This window comes from Stegostoma tigrinum, chromosome 14, assembly GCF_030684315.1.
Source record: "Stegostoma tigrinum isolate sSteTig4 chromosome 14, sSteTig4.hap1, whole genome shotgun sequence".
NCBI lineage: Eukaryota > Metazoa > Chordata > Chondrichthyes > Orectolobiformes > Stegostomatidae > Stegostoma > Stegostoma tigrinum.
In genome coordinates this window covers 52,185,204-52,198,837 of record NC_081367.1, presented here as the reverse complement: position 1 = coordinate 52,198,837, position 13,634 = coordinate 52,185,204, and the positions used below count along the sequence as shown (strand labels likewise).

At 40.8% G+C, this 13,634-nt stretch overlaps 1 protein-coding gene across 2 annotated transcripts in view; it reads right to left on the bottom strand.

The window, feature by feature from the left end:
* Positions 1–1,512: 1,512 nt before the first annotated feature.
* Positions 1,513–13,634, bottom strand: part of anos1b (anosmin 1b) — a 153,327-nt gene continuing 141,205 nt past the window's right edge. For both annotated transcript variants that reach the window (XM_059651149.1, XM_059651150.1), the window contains exons 11-14: positions 8,634–8,805; positions 6,753–6,991; positions 3,364–3,506; positions 1,513–2,991 (exon numbers count right to left, since the gene is read on the bottom strand). In XM_059651149.1, the coding sequence (XP_059507132.1) occupies positions 3,366–3,506; positions 6,753–6,991; positions 8,634–8,805 (552 nt within the window). In that variant the 3' untranslated portion in view covers positions 1,513–2,991; positions 3,364–3,365. The remainder of the gene's footprint in view (positions 2,992–3,363; positions 3,507–6,752; positions 6,992–8,633; positions 8,806–13,634) is intronic.

Genomic DNA, 13,634 nt, shown 5'->3' with positions numbered 1-13,634 from the left:
TGAGACTGTGTAGCTAATTAACTGGTTCACTAATTAGCTAATTAACTAAAGGTTGGCTTAGGCATAAAAGATTTACATGTTAAGCTGTGCAAGCTTATGAACCCAATGTAGCACATAAACAAAAAAAAGAATGCAGAGGATCTGAAATATTTAAAAAATTGGAAATTCTCAGATAAACAAGTAGCTGCTGTGGAGAGAAAAACTGAATCAATGTTTAATTGCTTGCTTGACCTACTGAATATTTCCAACATTTTTTCCTGTTTTAATCCAATATAATGTTGATGATTGCACAATGAATCCAATAATCCATGTTTGTTCTCATAAACTGTAAAGTGGGCTCTTCAGTCCCCTTGTGGTGCAGAGGTAGTGTTCCTTCCCTCTAAACTGAGAGGCTCAAGTTCAAGTCCTACCTGTTGTGTGGGTGTGCAATAGCATCGCTGAACAGGTTAATTAGAAGAAATGGATAAACAAGATTCTTCATCTCTGATAAATAGCAGTTACTGCAGGGAGTTGGGGAATTCCCGCAGAAAATTGATCCCATTTTCCATATAGGAGATGGTAAAATATAGGAACAAACATTAAGGGTACTCTAATATAAAGATGGAGTGTATTTACCTGGAGGAATGCCTGCTGCCTGAAGTCAGGCCTCCTCTACTTTATAGTTGGACCCATGTGGAGATATCATTATATTACAACAGTGCACATAGACTTATTGGCTGTGTAATGCTTTAGGATGTCTGGAGATCATGAAAGGCACTATATAAATGTCAGACTTTCTTCTTAAATATACAAGACGGTTTGAGATAACCGCTGCTCCATTTGTGACATGGTGTGCTAAGCTCAAAGTCTCCAGCCTGGAAACAAATGGAATTTTAGATATCCATTCTTTGAAAAGTTCACTGAAATTAAAGGTATGTTTTTCTGTGCCTTTGGTGTTTTCCTTTCTGTTATGATTTATGTTTTCATTATACTTTGTGCCAGTAGTGTTATTTTTCCTGCACTAATTGAAGCCAATGGGAATCCTCCAAGCTGACGAGCATGGAGAGGGAAACCTAGGTTAAGAATCATACTGCCTAATAGGTGAGACTTACCCTGCTATTGGTATCCCCAACTCCTGTATCTGAAGAGAGAAGTGAAATCATTGGATGATGGAGCAATGCTGGTGATACTTTCCTTCCAAAAGGCAGGTATGCAGGCCTAACTCTGAGACAGAAATGCTTGACAAGGCTTCAGTCTACTAAGTTATTTAGAACTACTCCAGTCAGATTGTGCTCATGGTACTTTCTGAAAGATGGCACCACAGACTGATCAAAAGTTGGCTTTGGATGTGTACACCTAGATACTTGTAACCATTTATCTTGTCCTTTCCATATGACAGTGGCGTGCAGACTTGCCTCCTTGTGGTCTGTTCAGCTGAGAGATATATGCAGAGTAGTGTAACGACGCCTAAACTGATCTTGCAGTGGAGTTTTGAAACATGCAAGGTTAGTTTGAAATTTGACTGAAGTGCCTTGCAGTTATCGTCCAATGTTGATCAATGGAAATTATGTTGTGATGTAGCATAAAAAGGTAATCCTTGATAGCAGTTCAGGCAGAGAAGGCGAATTATACTCGCAAGGTTTATATTTCACCAGTAGCCACAAAACTAGGTGTGAAATACTGGACTACTTCCTCCCCTGTTGTAAGGCATACTTAATCCCTAGTGTTGATCTGGATACAAAAGTCAGTATGATCTGTTTTAAAAAAAAACTGAAAGAACTGCAGATGCTGTAAGTCAGGAACACAAACAGAATTTGCTGGAAAAGCTCAGCAGATCTGGCAGCATCTGTGAAGAAAAAATCAGAGCTAACGTTTCAGGTACAGTTCTGAAGAAGGGTCACCAGGCCTTTTCCAGCAACTTTTGTTTGTGCTCCTGAGTATAAACTGCATTAGGGGTTCATATCAGAACCTGGATTTTCCAACATGCTCCCTCTTCAAGTGAAGTTCATCATAAGCAGAGAATGAATCTATTGAACTGAATCTGGTGTTTAATTCCTTTCAAATAGAGGTTCCAATTTGTATACAGACAAAATGTGTAAAGATACTTCTTAGTTGAGTTATTGATGTTTGTAATACCTTGTTTTCCGATACAGAGACTGAAACACACTAAACAAAGTATTGACTGATAATCAGTTACCTGCAGAATATTATTGTTTCAGTTCTGCTGTGCTAATGGAAATGTCACATACAAAGTCCAACTAGTCAGCGTATAATATAATGTTAGATTAATATGTAATAAGTTTTATTGAATTTCAGACAGAAATTGCAATTTCCCCTCCCACTGCCTTCCTGTGCTTTAAATACTTAATTGATTTCATTTCCTGAAGGAGGGAGAGTCTGAAACAATGCAAAAAGAAAACAGGCTTATGATAGATATTTTTTAACAGAAAAGAGGATGTAAAAGAAGTTCCAAATATTTATTATCATCACTTGTAAGCTTTGTCTATGAAGTCTGTTTTCCTGTAACCACAACTACTAGTCTTTGGCATTGATTTTCCTGTGGTTTGGACAGTTATCAATTTTTAACTCATTCCATGATGTGTCTTTCCATAATTCATATTGAAATCTCTTTGAGCTTAGAATGTAATTAGTAGTTTTCTGCTTGTCTCTAGATTGTTTTCAATGTCCAGGGAAGCAAGATTACCACAAGCCTGTTTCCTCAATTATAATAGTCCAGGATTTTCTGAGATACTGGAGATTTAACTATAAATGCTAAGTATATATTGAAGAACTAGTGAAATATGAAACAATTATACATTTCAATAAACACAATGACAAAGGCAGAGGCAGAAAATCCAGATAACTCAATCTTCCGAGTAGTTATATAAACAGCTCAATTGTTAGAACATGAGCAGCTTTGGTTACTGTGATGATAATTCCAAGTTTTGTTGAAATTCCACTCTCACTGTGAGCATCTTGACACCGGATTCGACTGATTGTTTTGGTTAGCACCTGTAATAGTTCAAAAAAATACTCAGCATATAAAAGTAGCTTGTTTAAGTTATATTTGCTCATGTGATGAAATAAAACAGAAGTCGACCATCAAACATCAGTCCCCACGTTGAAACACACAGAAAGCCTTTGATCAGTTAAGTTGAAACTAAAGAAATTTTCAAAGACATTTAGAGGAACAAAGTGGCTGGGCAATATTATCAGACTGAGTTAGATACATATGATGATCAACAGCCCCTGAAATGACGTACTTCCACACATCTTTGTCAAAGTCCGGAAGTAGCTTATTTCAACTGCACAATATCTGTGACACTTGATTGTGTTCACCACAAGAAAATGACACACTGAATTGAGTGGAATGGTATAACTAACCTCTATGAGACTGTGGTGTAAACCTGTGGAGTCTGAAATGTTTTCACAGTTGCTGGGCCTTTGCCAGTTGTAGACAGTACTTGAACTTGAATCTGATAAGTTGTCAGAGGCTTAAGATCAAGGATCGTAATAAAGGGCTGATCCTGTATATATACAAAATTAGATCATAACTGAGCAATTGCATAGGTGACAGAAGAGGAACAATGTAATCAAGCCAAATGGGTCAACTGGTTTACACATAAAACAATCATGACCTGGGCGTGACTCCAACTATCTCCATGACATGTTCAAGACTCTTGCAGTACAGATTTCCAACACTAGAGTGTGCTATTACAACAGAAAATCTGACTACAGTTTGAAGTTAACTAAGAATGTTCCTGCAGTGTGAGCCCATTGAATCAGCCTTTGCTTTACTTTAATTGTAGCTGGAGGTTATTGTAGATTGGCAAGAGTTAATTGGGCAATTGGGTGAAAACGTAATGAGTCAAATTTAGATAATCTGACACTCTGTGGTGAATTTGTCAGCCAGTCCTGCTTGCATGACCGGAAATCCAAATGAAAAATGTGTGGAATAAACTAAAATTCCGATTGGCTAATCCAGAGTTACCAAATATTGTACTTGCCTGTCATGTGATCACACGAATCAGAGTGGAGTTAGGCTAGAACGTAATAAATCACAGGCAAACTTGTGCTGACGGCTGCAAAATGATCTTGCCCACAATGTGAATAAGTATTCACCAAACCAGGATAATAAAATGTGAGGCTGGATGAACACAGCAGGCCCAGCAGCATCTCAGGAGCACAAAAGCTGATGTTTCGGGCCTAGACCCTTCATCAGACCTCTCTGATGAAGGGTCTCGGCCCGAAACGTCAGCTTTTGTGCTCCTGAGATGCTGCTGGGCCTGCTGTGTTCATCCAGCCTCACATTTTATTATCTTGGATTCTCCAGCATCTGCAGTTCCCATTATCACTCCTTCACCAAACCAGACTACTTTTCAAACATGAAAGAGCAAAGGCATTTTGTCAAATAAAAAACTGCACCTTTTTTAAAAAAGAGGGTGTTTGTAGACAAATTGGGACACATGGGGATGACTTCAGCTATCTCAAAGCTTTGCTAACAGAGGTTTGTGGGTCCTCACCTTCCCATGATTCGATGTAATTTTTCTGTAAATGCACTTCCACAATGCCTCGCTATCAAATTAAGATTACCACTGCTTCTGTTTGTGAAGCAGGTAGACAGCAGTCAGCCTTAAGGACAATTTAGAAATCACATCAGCGGACGAGATGTAGAGCCATTGGGACCAACACGGTGCAAGGTGAAGGTTTTCTAAGTAGGGGACATAGTGCCAACAACACCACCATTTTCAGTGAGCTTCTGTGATGCCCATATTGGAAAAGGCACCTGCACGGTTATAGCATGTGTGCCAGAATCTTCCCAATTGGCCAGACTGCAACATCACATAACCAGGATTGGCTGATTTGGAGGTAAATTTACAAATCTGGGCCATGCAGGTCCATACTGTACATTCAGCAAAATACATCTGGTCAGCTGCAAAACAAATTGGCACCCAACTTACAGGAAATGTGACTTGTATCAACATCTGCTCCAGAAGAGCTTCTGGAAAGACTGTGGAATTTTACTTCATCCACATTTGTAAAGTGTTCTGGCGCACTGTTCTGGATTCAGCAGAAAGTCACCTTAAACTATGCCCTCTGGTTTTGGACTCCCCTTCCCTGGTAAAAAGACATTAGTTATTCAACCCATCCATGTCCATCATCATTTAACAAACCTCTGTAAGGTTACTCTTCAGCCCCAGGGAAAATAGTCCCAGCCTATTCAGCCTGTCCCTTATAGATCAAATCCCCCAAACCCAGTAACATCCTTGTAAATCTTTTCTGAATCCTTTCACGTTTTACAAGATCTTTCCTATTGAAAGGAGACTAGAATTGATCTCAGCATTCCAAAAGTGGCCTAACCAATGAGCTTCATCCAATTTTCTTTCAAGAAAGCATTAATCTATGCTGAAAGCATCGCAAGTTGCACAGCAATTCCTGGCCTGAAGATTCTCTGTGTGATGAAAATTATCCCAACTGTTCTCCTCACTCTCTGACATTACATTGATGACCCTTTCTTCAATGATTCCCTAACCAGAGGAATTAATATTTCCTTATTCATTCTATTAAGATTGTTATAATTTAAAACAAAGCCTCCTAGTTATCCTTGTTCAGTGGGAATAAATCTAGTATTTTAAAATTCTTTCAAAGCTATAGTTTCATAAACTGGAATTACTTGGATGAATTGTTTGGTATGCTTTTCAGGGTTTTCTTTTATAATGGGGTGAAAATTCACTAAATGAACTGTTAGGAATGTTAGATATAGTAAAGTAAGGTGATGTAGCTTGTTGTCAAAGCAATAGGATAAGAAGTTTAAATACTTTGTGGTAAAGATAATTGGTTTGTGTTTCTGGAAGCTAAATAATTTTAGGGACCAATTATCATTAGACTTAGTAGATAATTTAGCTGCCACACTAGAAACCGGAAATTACTTAATGTCCAGGATATAGATCCATTGAATTTGTCAATTTTTATAGTTTTAGAAGCAAATTAGAAAGTTGAGCATAAATGTGTGAACCCTGCTCGGTTAGTTTTATTTTACAGTGGCTGTACTGCCAGTTCTTAAAAGACTGCTGGAGGCATAAGAAAGGGAAGCAACAATTTGGCTTGGACTTTACCTGCCTTAATGCAGATCTAGGAAAAGCATTCCTATGCCTGCTCCACAGCAAAAACCTTGACCCTACCTCACCCCACCCCACTCAACCATGGTTTGCAATATGAACCAAAAGAACTTTGGAGGCTGTAAATCAGGAACAAAAACTGAAGTTACCAGAAAAGCTCAGCAGGTCTGGCAGCGTCTGTGAAGAAAATATCAGAGTTAACACTTCGGGACCGGAAACGTTAACCCTGATTTTTTTTCTTCACAGATGCTGCCAGACCTGCTGAGCTTTCCAGTAACTTCTGTTTTTGTTCATGGCTTGCATATGGCCCAGATATATTTTGCTGCCAGATGAATTTGAGTTAATTTAATGGATGTCCAATGGATGTTCACTGCTGCCCAGTTTTAAGAAAGTAATGAACAAGGCACTTCTTGGACTCAGTCTTGGGCTTACATTTTTGGGTGCATGTTCTCTCACTTCATGCTGACTTTAGGCATAAGACCATTTTTTGAAGAGTTTACCAGTATGCTATAAAAAACATTTTGGATAATAAATTCTATTATTTAGAAGCAACTTGTAAATGCAAAGTTTGCTACAAGTAGATACAGAAGTTGAATCCATTTTTTTCTCCTCCACCACAATTCACATGAACACAGCATGCTTTTCTTAACTTACTGGTGGCAACACTTGAGTTTGGGAAATTACCACATCTGGTACGAGAACTGGTCTGTTAACAGCAGATATTTCCGTCCAGGTGAATTGGTACCCAGTGACTAGCTGATGGGGTTGATTCTGTGAGACCTGCCAGTGAAACTCTGCACTGACTGAACCATTTTCAGAAACAAAGGCAGCAGTTAGTTTCTCTGCTTTCAACGTAACTTTTTCAGACGTTTGACTGGACATCTGGCGAATCCCTGGTATCAAGGCAGAAAAGAGAATTGTACCATTTACTTTCATGCTCATTTCAATGTAAAAATATTTGTACACTTCTTTCGACATTTACTTTAACATTGCTTAATCAGAATGATATTCTGTTGATTTAAATAAGAATCCTTAAAAATGAACTGACGTTCATCAGAAGCATACCTATACAAAGCCATTGTTGATGAACAGCCTCAATAGAAGCTGCATACGATGACATTCAGACAGGGCTGTCCTTTGTTCCCCTCTAATTAATTAACTTACTTAGAGTATGAGAACTCTGTGTATAACTGTATAAATCTTGAGTGCTGTCATCACTTTCATACCATGCACATGGATTGATAATTTTAATGTGGTTTATTTGTTGGCAAGGCCATTTATCATTGCCTTTAAGGCTCCATAGGCAAAAATGTAGAGTGTGCAGTCCTTGCAAAGATTGAAGCTGCTTGAAAAGTTCCCAGTTTCATAACACGTTCCCTGGAATAATCAAATCTTGGGTGAAACCAATGATGGTACGAGAAGAGTAATTTCAGATTTTGGTCAATCATCTCGTACTGACTCCATTAAATATCTGATGTGGACTGTGACATCATCCCCAATATTCAGTGAATTATTAATTTAAACACAAGGTAAATCAAAATTTCTAAAAATGAAAGAATCTGATTTTTAAAATGGAGTAAAAGAATAATCTGGGGTATTGAACAGCTGCTGCTTTGCTTTGGTATATGTAATAATATATCCACCCTGATTCTCTTACATCAGTTTTTACTGATTTACCAACCACAAACTGTGTATTTGGATTCATTGACTACAACCAACATTGTTTGAGAGTGGTCCCCAGCAAACAATTTGGTAGGTCATGAAGTTGCCTGAGAGTTTTCTTTTCATGCATCCATTTATCCTGAGGTTTGTTCCTGTTCTCTTTGCCCCTCCTTAGTGTTTATATAGCTGGCTACTTGATAGGAGTCAGCATGCAATCATAGCATTAAGTTGCCTTTTAACAATGTGGATCAGATCAACATTTCTATTTGCAACATTAGAAGAATCTGGGTGAAAACTAGTGCACCAAGCTGAAAGTAGAGTGATTCATTTGAATGACTGTATTCTGCTCTGGGTCTGGTAACACCATGTATCGGTTCCTCACTGGAGTGGTGGTTCTTTGAGAATTAGTTAAACTAAACTGAGTTGGGTTATTTTCTTGTCACAGTGCTCAAGTATATTGATTCAACTTGATGCAGTGCAGAAAGCAAATGTACTGTCCCTGGCTGGGTGAAATTTAAATAAACATAAAATCTGTCTGACGTTATTAATAGTGTATAATAGTCACAATAGGTTTTCCTCTCTGCACTGCACCCCAGTTATCCAATGGGCTAAAAACAGCAAAGTGTGTCATGGTATCTCTGTTTTTGTACTGTTATGTGTGGAAAGAAGCTGCTGTAACTGTTAGTTTAGATTCTGTATAAAATGGTACATTAACTCGCCTAAAAATTTTTTCAGTGGAAAGTTGATGCTAAAAGTTGAAATCTGCTTTATACAGTAGATAAAGTACGAAAATAAACAAACTATTTAACCAAAACATTTAGACAAAAAGTGCCACACAATTACCACAATGCACAATTTTTTACTTCCACTCACCATTACGTGCACAGAGTAGGCGTTTCAGGACTTTGGTTTTAATTGAATTGCTGCAGTGAGGAGTTGTAACATAGGTCACAGCTTGTCTTGCCTGTCCCTGGAGAATGATGGGTTGCACAGTCACCTTATACTCACAAGCAAATAAGAGACCAGTGATAACGAAGTGTGTGCCCTGAAGGGAGGAAGTAAGTTGCAAGGTGAAGAATAATGCCCTGTTTTCCCAGTTAAATTGAACAATGGGCACAAAGAAAAGCAATGAATAAAGCTGGCCCATACCTAATCAATAACACAGGTAATGTAACACAAGTAGTCCTTGCTCTAGTGATAATGGGAACTGCAGATGCTGGAGAATCCAAGATAACAAAGTGAGGAGCTGGATGAACACAGCAGGCCAAGCAGCATCTCAGGAGCACAAAAGCTGACGTTTCGGGCCTAGACCCTTCATCAGAGAGGGGGATGAGGTGAGGGTTCTGGAATAAATAGGGAGAGAGGGGGAGGCAGACCGAAGATGGAGAGAAAAGAAGATAGGTGGAGGGAGAGTGTAGGTGGGGAGGTAGGGAGGGGATAGGTCAGTCCAGGGAAAACGGACAAGTCAAGGAGGTGGGATGAGGTTAGTAGGTAGGAAATGGAGGTGTGGCTTGGGGTGGGAGGAAGGGATGGGTGAGAGGAAGAACAGGTTAGGGAAGCAGAGACAGGCTGGACTGGTTTTGGGATGCAGTGGGTGGAGGGGAACAGCTGGGCTGGTTGTGTGGTGCAGTGGGGGGAGGGGACGAACTGGGCTGGTTTTGGGATGCGGTGGGGGAAGGGGAGATTTTGAAGTTGGTGAAGTCCACATTGATACCATTGGGCTGCAGGGTTCCCAAGCAGAATATGAGTTGCTGTACCTGCAACCTACGGGTGGCATCATTGTGGCACTGCAGGAGGCCCATGATGGACATGTCATCTAAAGAATGGGAGGGGGAGTGGAAATGGTTTGCGACTGGGAGGTGTAATTGTTTATAGTGAACTGAGCGGAGGTGTTCTGCAAAGCGGTGGTTTCCCCAATGTAGAGGATGCCACACCAGGTACAATGGATACAGTATACCACACTGGCAGATGTGCAGGTGAACCAGCCCAGTTTGTCCCCTCCCCCCACTGCACCACACAACCATCCTGCTCTTCCCCTTCACCCACTGCATCCCAAAACCAGCCCAGCCTATCTCTGCCTCCCTATCCTGTTCTTCCTCTCACCCATCCCTTCCTCCCATCTCAAGCCGCACCTCCATTTCCTACCTACTAACCTCATCCCACCTCCTTGACTTGTCCGTCTTCCCTGGACTGACCTATCCCCTCCCTACCTCCCCACCTATACTCTCCTCTCCACCTATCTTCTTTTCTCTCCATCTTCGGTCCGCCTCCTTGCTCCCCACCACCCACCATTTATTCCAGAACCCTCACCCCATCCCCCTTTTCTGATGAAGGGTCTAGGCCCAAAACGTCAGCTTTTGTGCTCCTGAGATGCTGCTGGGCCTGCTGTGTTCATCCAGCCTCACATTTTATTAGTCCTTGCTCTAGCTACATTGTTATGCTTCTCATACATTAATTGTTAGCTTCAGTTATTTCAAATGCACTGGTGATCGCAACTGCACGTAACTCTGGCATTTGGCTTTCTTGAAAAAGAACCATATTTGTGTGTTTAAAGGCTGCATCAAGCAATGTGTCAAATGATCAAGTCACTTGAATTATGAAATTTAGAGGCAAAGGATTAGTGAGTTGAAAGGACATCCAAATGCTAGGAATGTAAAGTTGTTGTAACCAACATTTAAGTTATCAAAAAATGATATTGTTTTTCTTTCCAACAAATCAACTGCAAAGAATGTATGTGTTCAAAATTGTTGCAGAAACAATCTCTTACAAACAGTAGCCATTGCTTTAAATTGTTTTAAAATGTGTTGCAGGCATCACATCATAGTAGCTGGACTCAAACTACAAGTTTATAAAGTTCATACTGTTAAAAACATCTTCAGATTTATTTTTATTCTGACCAATTTAACCTAGTTACAGATTCAGATAGCAAAAAAACTTCAAAGTGAAAAGCTGAGATAGCAAGAACTCCCGATGCTGGAGTCTGAGATAACACAGTGTGGAGCTAAAGGAACATAGCAGGCCAGGCAGCATTAGAGGAGCAGGAAAATTGACGTTTTCTTCATTTCCCGACTCGAAACGTCAGCTTTCCTGCTCCTCTGATGCTGCCTGGCCTGCTGTGTTCCTCCCACTCCATAAAGTGAAAACCAGTCCTTTTTATGATTGGATTAGGAAAGAATAATTGATTCCTAGCTGGACCACTAGGCAGTTGATTTTTTTTTGCGTTCTTGGGGAAGGAATCAGTGGCAGAAGGCAACTTAAATCAGAAAAAATGACCTGCAACATCTCCCTTTCTCTTTGCCAGTGACCATTGCAAATGAAGCACCAAACAACCAATCCTCTTACTGAATAAAGCATATTTCTGGGGATGGTAAGGGAAGAGAGAGAGCTAAATATGTCGGGTGGAAAAGGATGGAAAACCAACAGAAATTTGAACATACTTGAAGTAGTTACCCTTAACACAGAAACAGAAAATATGTGCAAGAAAGATCATTCGGCCCTTCAAGCCTACTCTACCGTTCACTATAATCATGGCGGATCATCCAACTCAATACTCTGTTCCTGTTTCTCTGTATCCCCTTTGATTCATTTAGCCTTCAGGAACACATCCAACTCCTTATTGAAACATTTCATGTTTTGACCACAGCTACTTTCTAATTGCAGAGAATTCCACAGACTCTCAATTCCTTCTCCTTATCTCAGTATTAAATGGTTTACCTTGTATCCCTAAAGTATGACCTCTCGGTCTTGACTCCCCACCATCAGAAATATCCTTCCTGCATTTATCCTCTCTGGTGCTGTGAAAATTTCATAAAAATTCTAAGAGTTTATCACCTCCCCCAAATATTCTTCTAAAATCCAGTGAATACAATCCAAACCGAAACAGTTCCTCTCCATAGGTCAGTCCTGCCATCCCAGGAACCGGTCAGAAATCACACAATGCCAGGTCTTAGTGAAACCACTTCATTGGAAAACACAAGCTTTCCGAGTCTTACTCCTCCTTCAGGTGTTAGTGAGAGAGTTAGTTTCAGACACAGAATTTATAAGTAAAAGATTAAATGTTCACACCATTGACAAGGACGTTCTAAACAAACCGAAGATGCTGTTAAATCTTCAATCAGTTTGAAGGTTTTCATCGATTAATATTTGGATTAATTTTTAAAAAAATAGTCAGGAATTAATAATCTGATGGCCATGAAACTATTGTTGATTGTCAGAAAAGCCTGACTAGCTCACCAAAGGAAATTTGCGATCATCACCTGGTCTGTCTATACATGACTCTAGATGTACTTCAATGTGATAGACTCTCAACGGCCCTCTAAAATAGCTTAGCAAGCCATTCAGTTCAAGAGCAGCTAGGGATGGGCAATAAATGCCAGCTAGCCAATTGTGCCCCGGTTCCTTGAGTGAAAAAAAAACAAATTACCAACAACCCTGATGCCAGCTCTGTGTGTTTTGAGCTGTCCAGCACAATTTGTCACATGAGATGTGGCAGACAAGTAAAGCTTGGCACACCACTTTGTGAGCAAGGCCCTTGGAGGTCCCTGTGGATGAAGCAGTGCAGAGGTGGGATGTCCTTCTCCCAGGGAGATGACAGTGGTGACCATGACACCAGATCATGCCAGCCTAGTCTCAGGTTATCACCCAGGTCAGTGCAGTCTCAGCTGTCTGGACCGACGTCCAGCAATGTAAGTAGGTCAGTGTACTTCTGCATTCTTCTTGTGTAAGTGCTACCATCTTCTGTTCAATACCTCACACTCACCCTCAATTTTTGGTACAGTATTAACCTCCCAAGAAGACTCATGATCTAATATTCTCACAATTGCCTGTGACATCTCCCCACTCACTGTCATTCACTTCAAACCGTGACACTGCATGTCGTCTTGCACTGGCTACTCACACGCTTGTGGTAACACAACACCCCAGCCCACACCAACACCACTTGCACCTAAAGTAACATCAGTTCTACCACCTTCCATCTTCCTTCATACCTGCCTCTCCTCCAGGATGAAAAGGCAGCCCACAGTAGGCTGGAAAGAATCAAGATTGGTGGCAGACTCCCTGACATTCAGCTTGTTATTCCTTTAATGGACAGCATCCTCACTCTGACTGCTCCGAGCAGCTAACTGACTGTCTCCAAGATCCTGGAGTGTGCCCTTGGCTTACTCTGCCAGAACTGATGACTGAAGGCTGTCTCTGTTGACGACTTCACCCACCGATAGCACAGACAGCTAGGAAGCTTGTCATGGTTAAACAACGGAGTTGTGCAGCAATACTATGAGCCTGGCATCTCTTGTTGACAGGGAAAAGCACAATATCACAGAAAAGGCAATGCATTTATGTGGATTACCTGAAGGATTAAGGATTCTGTGAGGATCCAGATAGAATCAGAGTCAATAAGCGCCATAACAGCTAAAAACTCCAGATATGCAGCCTGGTCCAATCAATGATCTGCCTGTGTGACCCTGAACGCACAGTTTCCTTGCCACAGTATTGCGACGATAGTTGCTACTGTACCCTGAGATGCAGCATTGAAGTGTGGAAGCATACTTCAAATAGATTGGCGATATAGAACATAGTACAGCACAGGTCCTTTGACCCACGATGTTGTGCTGAACTGTTATCCTACTCTAAGATCAAACTACCCTGCATACCCTGAGATAGTAGGAACTGCTGATGCTGGAGTCTGAGATAACGAGGTGTGGAGCTGGATGAACACAGCAGGTCAGGCAGCATCAGAGGAGCAGGAAGGCTGACTTTTCGAGTCTGGACCCTTCTTCAGAAATGGGGGAGGGAAGGTGGCTCTGAAATAAATCGAGAGGGGGGGACGCGATGATAGAAGGTGGACAGAGGAACAGATAGGTGGAGAGAAGATGA